The 17,305-nt window shown below is 34.9% G+C and overlaps 1 protein-coding gene across 1 annotated transcript in view; it reads left to right on the top strand.

The window, feature by feature from the left end:
• The window catches only part of LOC140447206 (uncharacterized), a 427,560-nt gene that overhangs the window by 352,575 nt on the left and 57,680 nt on the right, over nucleotides 1–17,305 (top strand). The window contains exon 5 of the mRNA XM_072539719.1: nucleotides 772–1,033. Coding sequence (XP_072395820.1) covers nucleotides 772–1,033 — 262 coding nt within the window. The remainder of the gene's footprint in view (nucleotides 1–771; nucleotides 1,034–17,305) is intronic.

Genomic DNA, 17,305 nt, shown 5'->3' with positions numbered 1-17,305 from the left:
CGCGGCAAATGTGAATTTCGGCAATATATACCAAATAAACCTGTAAAGTATGAAATTAAAATATTATCGGTTGTTGATTCTACGTCGTATCGATCAGACTCTTCCAGATGGGCCTTATAAAGTTGATAATAGCGCCTCTTTGGTCGTACAAAGATTAATTAAACCTATTTCTGAAACTGAAAGAAATGTAGCTTTCGATAATTGGTTTACGTCGATACCTCTGACCTTAGATTTGCTGAAAAATACAAACTAACTGTTACGGGCAGAATATGCAAAAATAAAAAAGAAATTCCTAAGATTTTTACCGCAAAGTTAAAGGAGCGTAAAGTTACTTCGAGCATTTTTGCTTTTCCGACAGAAAGTTGCGATGCATACAAGCCAACAATGATTACATTTTACAATGTAACAAAGGGAGGTGTTGATACCGTTGATGAGCTAAAAGGAACTTACTCTGTGTCACGAAAAAAGTTGCCACTGGCTTCTAACATTATTTTTTACTTCCTTGAATATGTCTCCTTGTTACTGTTACTTTCTCAATGTATACACACAACCAAGAAACTAATGAAAAATTTGAAATACAGTTAATAAAAGCCAAAACCTCACATTCCAGTTTTATTGGATCTTGGATTCTAAATTTTTTTAGCTACTTATATTATAAATCCCGTTTTTCACTTACATAAAAAAAACTAGTATATTTTCATAATGGTTTTATTCTTTAAAATCATATAATTTTCTCGCCAACTTATGTCACTCTAAAATTAATTGTTTCAGATAAACGAAAGTATCAAACGCACTCTACCAGCAGCAGGCCAGACAAAGTTAACACCGTCAACTTCAAAGAGGGTTCCTCAAGTAACCTTCTCTGGAATTGAGGTGGAAGTAGACGAGAGGAGCTTTTATGGTGGCAAGGCTAGGTTTTTGTGTGAAGTCACCGTTTTCGATTTGTATAAAAGGCAGAAAGAAATTGAAGTTGAAGAAGACAGGCCAAGACCAAGGCCTTCGTCTGTGCTAGGAAATAGAGATACATCTGCGGGTGAGTTTGTCAAGTTTTTATTTAATTTATGTAAAAGACCCTTAAATCTATGTAAATAAAATACTCTTAATTATAAGAGTTACTATCCAAAATATATGTATGATGTAAATTCAAATCTTTGCATTTCCCTGTGGATGCGTAGTTTATGATTATCATTTTCCTCATACATAAAGGCATTTTTCAAATTTTGTACATTTGTTAATAATTTTGCCTCAACTACTTTTCACGTTATTCAAAAATTTGTAATAACAGTAATAAATGTAATTACTATTTAAATGGGAATAAGCCACAATTAAAGGTTAAAGTACGTTTATTGACGTTTCAATTGCCATTTTTTTTAGAACGATTTCCGAAGTGGAAATTGAAACGTCAATAAACGTACTTTAACCTTTAATTGTGGCTTATTCCCATTTAAATAGTAATTACTTTAAAATGCCACAAGAAAACATCTTCAGAACAGTAATAAATGTATTGCATTAGATTACCATTTCATGTAAAGCTAGCATAATAAAAAAGAATAATCAATTTTAATTAAAAATAAATTTTGTAATTTTTAATTAAAAATAAAAAAACCAAGACAAAACCAACCTAAACCAAGTACATGCTAGTTACTAAGGATGCTACCAACTGAATGTACTTCTGAGCTATGGGAACTACTAAGTTAAGAAAACTAAGCTAAGCTAAGGTAGCTTAGCTAAGGAAACTATCGACTGATTTCACTGCTCAGCTGTCTATAAAATGTTGGAAAGTTTAATCCAAAACAGAATTAGTAGAAACGTATTTAAAATGATACCCATTGAACAAGCAGGCTTCAGATCTAACCACAGTTGCACAGATCTAATCCTATCCCTAAAAATATACATATTAAAGCACTTTCAAAGAAAAGGAAAATGTTTATGAGAAATGTCAGCGTCGAACCACCCGAACTGTTCCCCCTACATCCAGAACGATCTAATGGAATGAACCTGGACTGCAGAACCTGGCGGACACTCAATCGCATACGCACAGGTGTTGCCCCTGTAAAACAGAACCTCATTAAATGGGGCATCAAGACAGACAGCGATGCACTTTGTGTATGTGGGGAAATACAAAACGTGGAGCACCTGACAGTATGCAGGCTTTGCCCATCACAGTGCACCCTCGATGATTTATGACTCGCAAATACAAAGGGTGTAGACGTAGCCCGATATTGGGTAGAAAAACTGTAGTCGGATCCAGACACGAAAAAGTAAAGTTCAAAGAAAGCTAGAAATATCCATTATTTTTATTAATATGCAAACTACTCAGTGCTATTCCGTGTCAAAAAATAACCAAACTCATTGACAGCAGGCTCACCGACAGACTCTTTTAAGTCACAATGGGCAATTTGAAAAGTTTTGAATAATGCTCAGCAATGGAAAGGCTCTGTGTTCGAAAGGTTTTTAAGTCGCTATAATAATATGTCGCAAAAGAGGTTTAAATGTAATCGCCGAAAGTGAAAAGTTGGCCGAAAATATGGGGTTGGAAAAATTCAAATTAACGATATTATAAAAATAAAATAAGTTAAAAAAACTGTGAAAGTTAATAAAGGTGTTAAATTGTTATTAATAAGACATTAGCTTTAAAAAATGTAAAATTTGTAGGGAATAATGCAGCAAAACAACGTATCATCATTTGACTATTTTGCTATGTATATATATTACTTCTAATAAAAAAGTTTGCATAACAACAGAAACTATGACAAGATGGCTACTCAAATTTGAGAATCAAATAAAAAAACAAAATAGAAAATTGCTTTTTCTGGATAATTCCGCGTCATATTCTATAGTTCCATTAAAATATATGTTTAAATAGTCTTTCTGTCACCCAACACCACTTCACATTGCCAGCCATTAGATAAAGGAATAATTGAGAATTTTAAATTTATTTACCGAAATTTTTTCGGTAAAGGGCTAGCGTTTATTGACAGTGTATGTGATTTTAGGAATTAAAAAAAAAACATAAATTTATCAAATACACTTATCTGGATTACAGCTGCTTGGAAAAAATTATCTCCTGCTACACCTAAGAAATGTTTTTTTAAAGCTAGCTTCTCTAATGTTATCTAAGTAGATCCACATTTGGTAAAGAGAACAATATACCTCTTGCCCATGTCTTTTCTACATTCCATAACGAAATTTTAGATTTGGATGAATTTGCTTCCATTAACAGCGATATAGCTATAGAAAGCCAGTGATATACATACCTTCATTATTAAGCCGCGTTTACACGATGACAATTGGCGAGACAATTGTCATTGGATAATTGTCATCACGTGGTTGCGGATTGTCGGAGGCCAGTCCAGTTGAACGAGAAGATGTTTATACGGGGTTAACTATTGCCATGTCAGTAGACAGCTAAAACATGGCCGACTGCTCGTCATCTGTTGTGTCCGGTGAGGGAACTGGCAAAAAACAAGACAGCACTACTGGCCTACACCGTTCACACAGCGCCAATTGTCGCGACAATTGAGATTTCGAGTGTGGGGGGGCTCACTGGGCGCAGCTCATTGTCCTCAGTCTACTCCCGGAGACAACTGAATTTTGGGCCAATTGTGAGGGCAGTTGGCAAGACAATTGGCCTGAAGTGTTTAGACGAAGACAATAATTTCATGCCAGTCAGTTGTCTTCTGAGAATAGTCTCGCCAATTGTCATCGTGTAAACGTGGCTTTACGGATATCGTTAAAGAACTGCGCGAAAATTATAAAAAAGAGAATTCTAACAATAGTAATGCGGACGAATGTGAAACGTGACAATCCACTTGATGTAATATGAGCGAAGTGTATGCAAAAGTGACGGACGTGGAAAATTATTTATTGTGCAAAAATAATGGTCAAACTTTTATGGATTTGTCTCCAATTTGACTTAAGTGTGAAGCTGAGGTCCTTAAATATTCTTATTTTTCTTCTTCCTTCTTGTATGCAGGCTTTAGAGCCTGTTTCTTTTTTAATATTAGCCCCCTAAATTGTTTAAATCATCGCACTATCTTTTTCTTGATCTGCCAATACTTCTTCGTCCATTTGGTGACTTATGTCGTGCTTTTCGTACTGTCATATCCTCTGCCATTCTAGTGTGTTCGTTTCACTTCTGTTTCCATTTTGTCACCCATCCATTTATGTCTTCTATACTGCATGCTCTTCTTATGTTTTCGTTTTTTCCCTCTTCAATAGACTTTTCCCTGATATTTGTCAAAGTATTTTTATCTCTGTTGTTTTTATTAGTTGTCTCGTTTTAGATGTGTCCAGATGTGCAGCAGGTCCAGACCAAATCCCTATAGAAACCTTAAAATACATAAATGATGAAACCTTAGATATTATAGTAGACTATTTAGTAGAGTAGTATAGTAGATTATTTAACTCAGTATACAAAACAGGACAAACACCGAAAAAATGGTTACTCTCCACCTTTTGTTCTATCCCTAAAAATACAAACGCTAAATATTGCAGTAAATACAAAACAATATCACTAATAAGTTACATTCTCAAATTATTCCTGAAAATAATACATGGTCCTATAAATAAAAAACTGGAAGAAGGAATAGATGATAGTCAGTTTGGGTTCAGAAACTAGGAACCAAAAAAGCGTTATTTGCTTTTAATGTGTTAGCTCAAAGATGGATGGATATGAATGTTGATGTGCATGTTTGTTACGTTGATTTTGAAAAAGCATTTGATAAAGTAAGACATGGAAAGTTAGTAAAATTCTAAGACAAAAAACATAGACCACAGGGACTTACGAATAATAACAAACCTTTACTGGAATCAAAGACACAAATCGTAATAGATAACAAACCCAGTCCAGAAATTAAAATCAGGAGAAGAGATAGGGAGGGATGTATTATGTCCTCATTACTATTTAATGTATATAGTTGAGCCATTTTTAAAGAAGCATTACTATCTTAAGTGAAGGAATAATAATTAACGAAAGATTTATTAACAACATAAGATATGCAGATGACATCGTGATTATGGCAAGTTCTGCTGAACAACTCCAATTACTACTAAACAAAACAAACAGTTTTTGCGAAAAACATGGACTAAAAATGAATATAAAAAAGATCAAATACATGATATTAACAAAGAAAACAAATATACCAACAAACATACATTTAGGAAATGTGCCGATAGAAAGGGGTTGATAAATACAAATACCTAGGAACCTGGATTGCAGAGAATAATAATCAAACAACCGAAAAAAGAGCCAGGATAGAAATAACAAGAAATGCGTTTGTAAAAATGAAAACAATTCTCTGCAACAAAGACCTTAGATTAGAACTGAGTGTAAGAGCACTGAGATGCTACGTGTTTTTGATACTGCAATATGGACCTGAAAGCTGGAGATTAAATACCTAGGAACCTGGATTTCAGACAATAATGATCAAAAAACCGAAATAAGAGCCAGGATAGAAATAGCAAGAAATGCGTTTGTAAAAATGAAAACAATTCTGTGCAACAAAGACCTTAGATTAGAACTGAGTGTAAGAGCACTGAGATGCTACGTGTTTTCGATACTGCAATATGGACTTACAGTCCTTTGACATGTGGCGTTACAGGAGGAAGCTTAATGAGAATAGCATGGACACAGAAGAAAAGTAACACGGAAGTATTACGAGAAATGGGCAAAGAATGCGAAATAATAAACAGAATAAAAATAAGAAAGTTACAATATCTGGGACACGTAATGAGGGGACAGCAATATGAACTGCTCAGGCTGATAAATACAGGGAAAGATAAGAGGAGGAAGGAGTACAGGAAGAAGGAGAGTGTCGTGGTTGAGGAATTTAAGGGACTGATTTAAATGCAGTTCTAAAGAACTCTTCAGAGCAGCAGTAGATAGAGTAAAGATAGTGATGGTGATATCCAATTTCCGATCGGGAAACGGCACTTAAAGAAGAATATACAGGATAAGTTTAAAATTTTGTTGATAAGGAGACAAATAATTTGATTCTTTAAAATATTTGTATCTTATTAAGCTAGAAATTATGCTGGTTGAGCATATTAAATAAATGACCCAAATAAAACTATCCGGTTTATGTTCTCGACAAATATTCAAATTGGTGAGACGTAAACTTGAAAATGCATAAAGCCGTTAACGGTCACAATATTGTATTATTAAATAATTAGTGTTTTTGTGGTCGATGTTCCTGGTTGGAAATTTGGTTTTACAACTATGTAATTATATTTTGATAATATAGTCAGAAAATTAGCGGTGGATAATATTAGCACACGCGGTTTTGTTTACAGGTTGTTTAAATTATATACGTAATAGAAATATCGGTGCATGTTTATTAACACATTCATTAACACAAATATTTTCTTCTAAATACATAATTAGTAATTTTATGAAAAACATGAAACTATAGTTGCATTATACATCACAAATTTTTTTTGTTTATACTAATCTTAGTCCAGTGTACCACGAATTCCATTAATATACATCGATTTTACTGCAATTTTCATAATAGGTAGGGAATACCTAAGGAAAGAAAAACACTGGATGACTGATGAGACACTAAACCTAGTAGAAGAACAAAGAAAAATTAGAAACAATGCTTCAAATCCAACAGAAACTGAAAACAAGATAGCAAAATGTAAACAGACGCATAAAATCATCAAGTAGAAGAGACAAAAATAATCATATTAAAGAAATATGCAAACAACTACAAGAACACGCCGACCGTCAAGAATCTAGAGAACTGTTTGTCAAAGTAAAATACTTAACTAAAGAGGTCAAACCACAAACGCAGATAATTAAAGATAACTTGGGAACAATCATCACCAATCCAGAGGACATAGCAGCGACATGGAAACAATATTGTTTCATAGTGACCATGACGACGTGAAAGGAAAGATGGTATAGTGACAGATGCGAAGAGATTGAACACTTGATAGAGAAAATGATAACTTAAACATTCATAAAAAATTAGGGAAATAACAGGCACTAATATTAAGAAAAAATCAAACATACTGCTGGATAAAAACGACAAAATAATTATACACGTCGGTGAAAGGCTTAAAAGATGACAGGAACATATTCAAAAGCTATTTAAAGACTAACGGACTGAGATATTACTAGAGCAGGAAAAGTTCGAAAACGGCCCAGATATAACAGAAGATGAGGTATTAGAGGCGATAAAGCGAACAAAGAACAACAAGGCAACAGGTCCTGACGAAATACGTGTAGACATAATACGGTTAATAGAAGAGCAACAAATTGGACTATTGGTCGACTTATTCAATACAATATACAGTACAGGAATCATTCCCAGAGATTGGCTGATGTCAACATTCATAACACTGCCAAAAATACCAAATGCAAAAGAATGCCAAGACCACCGGATAATAAGTTTAATGAGTCATACGCTCAAAATATTTTTAAAAATTATACACCGGAGAATACATAACAAATTTGAGCAGGACATAAGTGACCCACAATTTGGATTTAGAAATGCACTGGGAACAAGGGAAGCCCTTTTTGCTGTGAATGTACTTGTACAAAAGTGCATGGGTGTTAATCAGCCAGTATATATTTGTTGTTTGGATTACAACAAAGCCTTCGATAAGGTCATACATAACCGTCTTATCGAATTACTTAAAAAGAAAACTTAGATATGAGAGACATCAGGATTATTAGCGCTATCTATTATAATCAGATCGCTGTGGTAAAAGAGAACAACGTCTTTTCAAATGAAATACACATTGAGAGTACTTTGTTCAAATTGTATTTAGAGAAAATAATCCAGGAACCACAAGAAGAACTAACTATGGGAATAAAAGTAAATGGCCGACCAAACAATAATATACGGTTTGCCGACGACACTATTTTATTAGCGGAATGTCTTGAGGATTTACAACAAATGGTTGACAGAGTGGTAGAAGTCAGTGAAGAAAACAGACTGTCCCTAAACACAAAAAAGACGCAATTTATGGTAATTACAAAAGCCCAACAGCGCCAAGAAAACATTATAATACATGGAGAACAAATTAAAAAAGTTGAAAAATATAAATATCTGGGTACAATAATTAACGAAAATAATGAGTACACAGAAGAGTTTAAGGCAAAAATAGGACAGGCAAGAAATTCTTTCAACAAACTGAAAAAATTACTCTGCAGCAGGGACATTTCAATTTCTTTAAAGATAAGACTTCTGAGATGCTACGTGTTCTATGTATTATTTTATGGCTTAAAGGCTTGGACATTAAAGAAAAATGTTTCGGACAGATCAGAAGTCTTCGAGTTATGGGCATACAGAAGGATATTAAGCATAAGTTGGGTGGATAGAGTCACGAATGTCGAGGTGTTGATAAGAATGGGAAAAGATAAAGAGGTTTTAAATACAATTAAAGTCAGAGAACTGTAATATCTAGGACATGTCATGAGGGGTGAGCGTTATAACTTGTTGCAATTAATAACACAGGTCTGCGACATAAAAATTGTTTAAAATTGAATAAGTGATTTTTATAGTATTTTCAACGCTAATTTTGGGAAAAATAGTGAAAACATTCCATCACGTACAGTTATTCCACAAACTGCTTGTCTATTTTTTAGCTTTTTTTCGATATTTTTATACATAGTTCCGTACTCTAGTGAGTTTGAATTTTTGTTTTTTGGATCTTTATGAACTGTTTATTAAGCCCATAGTACTTTTAATAAGTATAAAAAATACTTTAAGGTATTTTCAGTTACTTAGCTGTTTTTTTACTATACAAGTTGTATGTAAAATAAAGAGTTGATTAGGAGAAACCAGCATTATTTTCATGTCGGTACTTGTCCATTGCCTCCCCTCCCTCGCCATCCACTTACTGACTCACTGAGCATCTTTTATGTCAGCGCCTGTCTGCCACAGTGCCCATCCCCCTCTCCATCTCCAAGCAGTGAGCTTCTGCTACCTGTTCTTCAGTTCACAGTATCTCTTTACTCTGTGCTGTTCACGTGCTGTGGTTACTAGTGATTTGTAGTAGTGATTGTGAGAGTAGTATTAAATGATATCTCGTGACACACGGATAGTTGGCAATAAAGTTTGAATCAAATAACTTTCAGTGATTTTTTATCGAACTACAAAGAACATAAATTCAAGGCATCAGCCTAAACAGATTGTTTTCTTGTGGTGTGAAGTTGTTTTATGAAAAATGGCTACCAGAGGATGTATCAACTCACCAGATTGCTTCTGCTACATTTGTGGTAACTATACAGTTAAAAAGTAACAAAGAAACATTTCCGATTTTGTTAAAAAGGAATATTTTGCCTATTTTGGTATAAAGTTGGGTGATCAAGACAAGTCTTGGGCCCCACAAAAGTTTGTTCAGTGTGTGTTGAAGAACTGAGACAATGGTTTCAAGGTAAAAAGCAGTCATTTCGTTTTGGAATACCAATGGTTTGGAGGGAGCCCAAAAACCATAGTGATGACTGCTATTTTTGTTCTTGCAATGTTCAAGGTTTCAATTTGACAAACAAAAAGGATATTTCTTACCCTAACATCAAATCAGCCATTCGCCCTGTTCCTCATGGACCTGAAGTACCAATACCCTCTCCTATAGTTTCTTTGGATGGTATTTTAGATGACCACGAGCCATTGGCTCAGCTAGGTGAAAGTGAAGAAAATAGTGAAGGCTACGATCCTGGCACAACCGATCCCGTTCCATTCTCACAATCTAAACTGAATGATTTAGTTAGAGACCTAGGTCTTCCTAAAGACTCAGCAGAACTTTTAGGGTCTAGATTAAAAGATAAAAATATGTTGGCTCTGGGTACGTCCTTTTCTTGGTATCGTTCCAGGGAAAAGAAGTTTGTATCTTTTTTCTCTCAAGAAGGTGACTTGGTGTTTTGCAGTGATGTTCCTGGACTTATGGCACGTTTTAAAATAGAATATGCTCCTGATGAGTGGAGACTTTTTATAGATTCTTCAAAAAAAAGCCTTAAAGCAGTGCTTCTACACAATGGCAATAAGTATGCTTCTATGCCAGTTGGACATTCTGTTCACTTGAAAGAATGTTATGAAAACCTCGAACTGGTTTTAAACAAACTCTGCTATTCAGAACATAAATGGACACTATGTGGTGATTTGAAAGTGATCTCAATGCTGCTTGGTCAACAAAGTGGTTATACAAAGTGATCTCAATGCTGCTTGGTCAACAAAGGGGAGTGTTTCAAGTATCTTTGTGGACAGTTTCCTGGTTTATCCGAGGGAAAACTAAAGGAAGGAGTCTTTGTCGGACCAGACATTAGAAAACTGATGAGAGATCCCAATTTTATGGACAAAATGGAAACAAACAAAAAAGCAGCATGGTCATCTTTTAAACTAGTTGTTACCGGTTTCCTAGGAAACAAAAAAGATTCTAACTACAAGACAATCGTCGCAGACATGCTCGACAACTTTAAGAAGCTGGGATGTAACATGAGCATTAAAGTTCATTTCCTCCATTCACATCTAGACTACTTCCCTGCAAACCTTTGTGATGTAAGTAAAGACCAGGGTGAAAGATTCCACCAAGATATCAAGGAAATGGAAAGAAGGTATCAAGGAAGATGGAACGTCAACATGATAGCGGACTACTGCTGGATGCTAAAACGAGATGACCCTCAACGAGTACACAGCCGAAAAAGCAATAAAAGAAGCTTCGACGGAAAGCAAAAGCGTTACTATAAGGACTTATGAGCTTAAAGAGAAATGTAAGTGTACTAGATATGTAGTTTATAACATGTATTATACATGAAATAAAATTCTTTAACTTAAGAAAAAATTTGAAAAATTGCTAAAATTTTGTTATTATATCAAAAAGTAATTCCTTTTTTGTGAGAAAACCTTATGTGATAGAAAAAAATGGATTGCATTTTTGCAATCAGCGCTGAAAAATACATCAAAATCAGTTATGAAATTCCAAACAATTTTAAAAAATATTTTTTTTGTAAACCTGTGATAATGCAAGGAAGAATACAGAGTAGAAGGAGTCGCGAAAGAAGACGCATCTCCTGGTTAAACAATCTGAGAGCTTGGTTTAACTGCACTTCTGCTGTCGAAAGTCCGAATTGCCATGATGGTTGCCAACCTTCTTAGAGGAGATGGCACATGAAGAAGACGAAGCTCCTAAACGTACAGTTTTTCCATTTTATTAACTCACTCTGTATAATATAATTATATTAAACATCCAGTATATTCTACCTCCCGTTGACGTGATAGAAATCTCTAATACTAATTTATAAGTTATGATAATATGTGATGGTAGATTTGCCATCGGCAGAGAATTTATACGAGATATGTACCATGCACCGATTCACTATACTTTAAAAAATTCTTGAATATTGTTCGGATGCTAAATTATGCGAATTATATTTTCTGTTGAATATATTTCACTTCTCCCTCATGTAACAAAATCTTTCTTCCTATAAAGCGTGTTTAAGTAAAGAACTTTTACTTTGATATTATAATTTTCCAGCAATATAATTTACAAAAGCATTTCAGACTCATCGTGATACCATCTACATTAGTAAAATTTGGCGTGTATCATTTCCAATGAACAATAATTGGCCCTGTGCACCTTCAGGGTGTACGCCATTGTTTTGAACTCTGTAAGCGTATATGTGAGAGCTGAAACATACACTCAACAACAAAGTGCATTCTCTACGTCCTCGAAACGGAGCTCTCATTCAGCTATTTCCTTTGATTCGCATTGTTGATCCAAAACATTATAGTTAATATCGCTACTTATAGGAAAACGTTTTAGATTGAATGGTTCTTGTAGTGCACGTATATTAATGTAACATATACGATTACAAAGGTGTGGTTTGGTCTAGTGTTTACAAAAGAATAACCCCAAATTCAATTTTTTAACTATTTTTATTTACAAACACAAAATATATTTTACATAAAATATGATCTAACATTCTACAAGTTAAACCAATACCTCTAGTTTTTTGTCTAATATTTTCTTTTTGTCAGATATGTCTAACAATTTTTGCAATTTCTTCTAAGTTCTTGATTCTTCCTAGTTAAAAACCAAGTCCTGTTCTGGTGTCACTTACCTCTCTTATTCAGTTAAGATTCTCACTTCCAAGCTGACGAACCTTGGAAAACTGAGCAATCCTATCAAAGATTGTAGTAAATATATATATATATTTAGGGATTCTACAGTATTCACTGCCTTCCCTCGCTCAACCGTTTCCATCTCTCTCTGTTGTTCCATTCTCCATCGTTCAGTCCTCTATTACTCATGGCGTCGTCTACTTCGTTCCTCCAGGATTTTCGGGGTCGTCCTCTTTTCCTCCTTCCTATGGGGCTCCATTCGGTTATTTTCTTTATCCATCTGCTGTCGCTAGTTCTTCTTACATGTCCATACCACTTTAGTCTTTTTTGTTCTATATATATTGTATGTTGTAGTAAATATTTCCAGTAGAAATCAGGTTTTTAGATAAGGGGATTGGATTACAGGCTGGCTAATCCTTGCATCCTTAAAAAGTACCTTACTACTACTTCTTCTTCTTCTTCTAGTGCCGTCTCCACTAATTAAGGTTGGCTATAACCATTGCAAATTCATCTCTATCTTCTACATTTTTTAAGGGCGTATGTGTGTTTAACTTGGTCCCCTTTTTCCTTCTATTTTACCCTTCATAATCAGCTGTAACAACTCGTACTTATCATTTTTAAGTATGTGCCCCAAATATGCTGTATTTCGCCTTTTAATGGCGGTCAAAAATTCTCTGTCTCTTCCAATTCTGTGCCACGCCATTTCGTTCGTAATATGATCGGTCCATGATATCTTCAAAATTCTCTTAAAAGCTTCCAGTTTTCTCATTAAGTCAACATTAACAGTCCAGGCTTCGACACCATAAAGAGGAACAAAGTGGATATAACATTTTACCATCTGATATCGGATTTGCAGATTGAGTCTTTAATTATTCAGAAATTTCTTTATCTTCAAAAAGGGTGCTCGTGATTGCTCTATTCTTAAGCGAATTTCTAATTTCGGATTCAGATCTTCCGTAATCCAGACTCCTAAGTATTTTATTTTGTCCACTTGCTCAATATCTTCATTTTTTATCTGGATCCTTGTGATGACTTTTCCCCTCTTACTGATAACCATGGTTTTTGTTTTCTTTATGTTTATTGTTAAACCGAACTGTTCCCCAGTATCACAAATTGTGTTTAATAATGTCTGTTTTCAATAGCATTTATACATCAGGAAAAATACCACAAGAATGGCTTTTATCCACCTTTGTTACTATACCAAAGAAGATAAATGCCAAACAATGCAGTGATTACCGTACAATCAGTCTGATGAGCCATGTACTGAAAATATTTCTGAAAATTATACACTCTAGAGTACACAGAAAACTGGAAATGGACATCAATAATACCCAGTTTCGATTCCGAAATGGACTTGGAACAAGAGAGCCGTTGTTTGCACTGAACGTTATGTCTTAAAGATGTCTTGACATAAATCAAGATGTATTCATGTGTTTCATAGATTACAACAAGGCCTTTGATAAAGTGCGGCATGATCACCTAATCAGACTCCTGACAGAAAAGAATTTAGATAAACGAGACATCCGACTAATAGCAAATATGTACTACAATCAGAAAGCAGTAGTGAGAGTAGAGAATAATACCACTGAAGAAATTGAAATAAAGCGAGGTGTGAGACAAGGGTGTATACTGTCACCAACCCTGTTTAATCTCTATTCCGAAGACGTAATGATTAGAACACTCTCTGTGCAATCCGTAGGTATTAAAATAAATGGTGTTAGATTAAACAATCTGAGATTTGCCGACGACACCGTTCTGATCGCAGAAACACTTGAAGAGCTACAGACATTGGTGAATAAGATAGCAGACTGCAGCGAAGAATATGGACTATCTTTGAACATAAAGAAAACTAAATTTATGGTAATATCGAAATCAACACAAAATGTCCAAAATTTATATTTACGCAATGAAATTATCGATCGAGTTAGCAAATACAAATATTTAGGCACTTTTATAAATGAAGACAACGATAGCCCAGCAGAAATCAAAATAAGAATAGAAAAAGCCAGATCCATATTCACTAAAATGAAGAGAGTGTTCTGCGGAAGAGATTTGAGCCTTGAAATGAAACTTCGCCTGATGAGATGTTACGTACTTTCTGTGCTGTTCTACGGAATGGAGTCATGGACGTTGAAAAAGATTGATACCAAAAAATTAGAGGCATTTGAACTGTGGATGTATCGCAGAATCCTGAGAATATCATGGACCGAGAGAGTCACAAAAGTCTTGAGAAGAATGAATAAAGAAAAGGAAGTCATATTTACGATCAAAAAACGAAAACTGCAATACTTGGGACACATTACAAGAGGCGAAAGATATGAACTGCTTCGAATAATTATGTAAAGGAAAATAGCAGGAAAAAGGTCCATAGGAAGAAGACGAAACTCCTGGCTAAAGAATCTACGGGAATGGTATAGCTGTAGCAGCAACGAATTGTTTCGGTCAGCAGTTTCGAAAATACGTATAGCCCTGATGATCGCCAACCTTCGGAACGAAGATGGCACTTGAAGAAGCAAGTTTGTCAGTCTGCACTTTCAGCGATAATGACCGTATCGTCAGCATAACGGATGTTATTTATGTTGTGTAACTGTTCAGTGGAAAATGGAATTTTGAGTTCTTCCAGTTACTTGTTGCTAACTATTATTTGGACTTTCCGTGGTTTTAGTAAAAAACTCAAGACCGTAGATGAAACTATTTAATACTTTAAATCATGAATGTGTTGCTTGTGTGAGTCCATTTCAAAAGGTAAAAAGGTAAAAGAAATAATAAATTATTATATAATATAATAATTTATTATTTCTTTTACCTTTATTTAATACTTCTATATAAATGTTATAATATAAAAAACTGAATTGTTTGTAATAATGAAAATAAAAATATTACAAATATAATTAATATACTACATGTTGTTACAGAATGCAATGCCGAATGAGAGTTAATTTTAGCCACAGATCTTTCCGTTAAGACGTAACGGGACTTCTTATCTTCCCCTTAGCGACAAGCGGTTGCCAAGCCATGCTTGCGCCGTGCAGGGCCGTCGTCAGGTCACTTAAAGTTTTAATATAAACCGCCCCCTTTAAACGCCATAAGGGGGTTCAAAAATTCAAATGTATAAAGTCCGCAAGTCAATATTGAGCTAAAATAGTAAAGTTTATCCAAGCACAAAACAAAAACTAAAGTTGTTCGTTCTGTAGCACACATGACTTCACAACTGGACGTTTGTTTATGCCACAGTTTGTTTTTAGCGTTACACTACGCACAATTCCATCACTGCCGGAATGGATGTCAGTTACTCTATCTAAGGCCCATCCAAGAGGTTCCAGTCCATCTTCTTTAACAAGTACTAATGAACCAATCTTGAGAAAATTGATTGCGGTCAGAAACTGATATGAGAGGTGATCCAACCAGAAAATGTGCAGGTGTGAGAGGAAGTAGGTCTGAGGGTCATTAGACATAGGAAAAAGAGGTTTGGAATAGAAAATTGCTTCAATTTGAATCAAAACAGTGCAAAACTTCTCATAGGAGAGAACCGTATTGCTAATGATTCGTTTAAGATGGTATTTTACCGATTTTACCCCAGCTTCCCAGATACCACCAAAGTGAGGTGAACGCCGCGGAATGAATTTCCAATCGATACCCTCAGAAGAGAGTGTGTCATGTAAGGCAGAATTGTTAGTCTTGAGATAGTTGAAAAGTTCATTGTTGGCACCTTTAAAGGTGCTCACAATATCGGAAAGCATAGAAGCGCATTTACCCTGTCGAGAAGTAAAACGTAATAAAACTGCTATAAAGCATTCCGTAGTCAGACTACTCAAAACCTCCAAGTGTATAGCCTTTGTGGCCAGACAAATAAAACTTGCTACATAACCCTTATTAATCTTGTAGTGTCTCGTAAGACAATCCTTTAAAGGAAAAGGTCCTGCATAATCAAGTCCCGGGTGGGTAAAGGGTCGTGAAGAAATAAGACGTGAAAAAGGTAATTTACCCATTAAATATATTTCGAGTTTTGGAGCTGCCTTGAAACATGTGATGCAGTTTCTTACAACATTTCTAACGACATAGCGTCCATTGAGAGGCCAATATTTCTCCCGCAAGGAAGATAAAAGTAGCTGTGGACCAGCAAGCTGTAATTTCACGTGTTCATGCCGTACAAGTATGTCTGTAAAATGATGTTTTTGTGGAATTACGATGAGATGCTTTCTCTCGTATGAGATGTCAGCGTTGTGAATTCTTCGACCAACTCGAATTATATCATCTTGGTCAAGAAAAGATCGACCTTGCCATGTTTTTTGAAATGTGTGAAATCATCAGACATAGACTGATTTTGCACAATGCGAATGAGACAAATCAGAGAACAGACAATTTATTCACTAAAGTTATGTAAAGTATGTTAATTCATTAAAGGTTCCTTCTGGCACGGTTAGTCTGGAATTTTTGCAAAAACGTAATATGTAGGCTACAATTCGTTGTAATTTAGTTAAGGAAGAAATTTTGTAAATAATGTCGAGATTCGTGCAAATTCTTGCGGATAAAATAACAGTAGATTAAAGTTCAGGAATTTTAACTTATTTGAAGGGTTGATCAAGCCAGAAATTTTCAGACAATAAAAGCCATGAAGGGCCATGAAACCATAGATCAGAATTTTGTGAAATACCACGTGACAATAAATCTGCAGGATTTTCCGGTGTGTTTGTATATCTCCAGAAATTAGAATTAGTCAAGGATTGGACCTGTGAAATCCTGTTTGCCACGAAAGGTTTTAACAAGTTGGAAGGTGTATTGATCCATGCTCGAACAATGCTGGAATCACACCAACAAACAATTTCATCAAAATTAATTTGTAGTGATTGCTTTACTTTGTCCATCAATTCGGATAAGAGTAGGCCTCCAGAAAGTTCAAGTCAGGGAACTGTAAAAATAGGTTTTAAAGGAGCTACCCTGGTTTTGGCACATAGTAAATAACAAGTTATATTTCTCTGAGTATTTCTCAGTAGACGCATAGGAAAATTCATGTAATTGTATGGATGTAAAATTGAAAACAGTAATATATCTAGGGAATTTTAGTTTATTAAGATTGACTAATTGGGATTAATAATTTGACCATTTTGTATGAATATCCATGGGTACAACTTCATCCAAGGAAATTTTTAGATGCCATAAGTCTTGTAGAATGATCTTAGCGGTTATTGTAACTGCTGCTAAGAGACCAAGAGGATCAAATATTTTTGAAATTG

The sequence above is a fragment of the Diabrotica undecimpunctata genome, chromosome 8 (assembly GCF_040954645.1).
Source record: "Diabrotica undecimpunctata isolate CICGRU chromosome 8, icDiaUnde3, whole genome shotgun sequence".
In the NCBI taxonomy this organism is placed as follows: Eukaryota; Metazoa; Arthropoda; class Insecta; order Coleoptera; family Chrysomelidae; genus Diabrotica; species Diabrotica undecimpunctata.
Note: the sequence above shows the minus strand (reverse complement) of the source record. Positions and strands in the feature narration are given on the sequence as shown.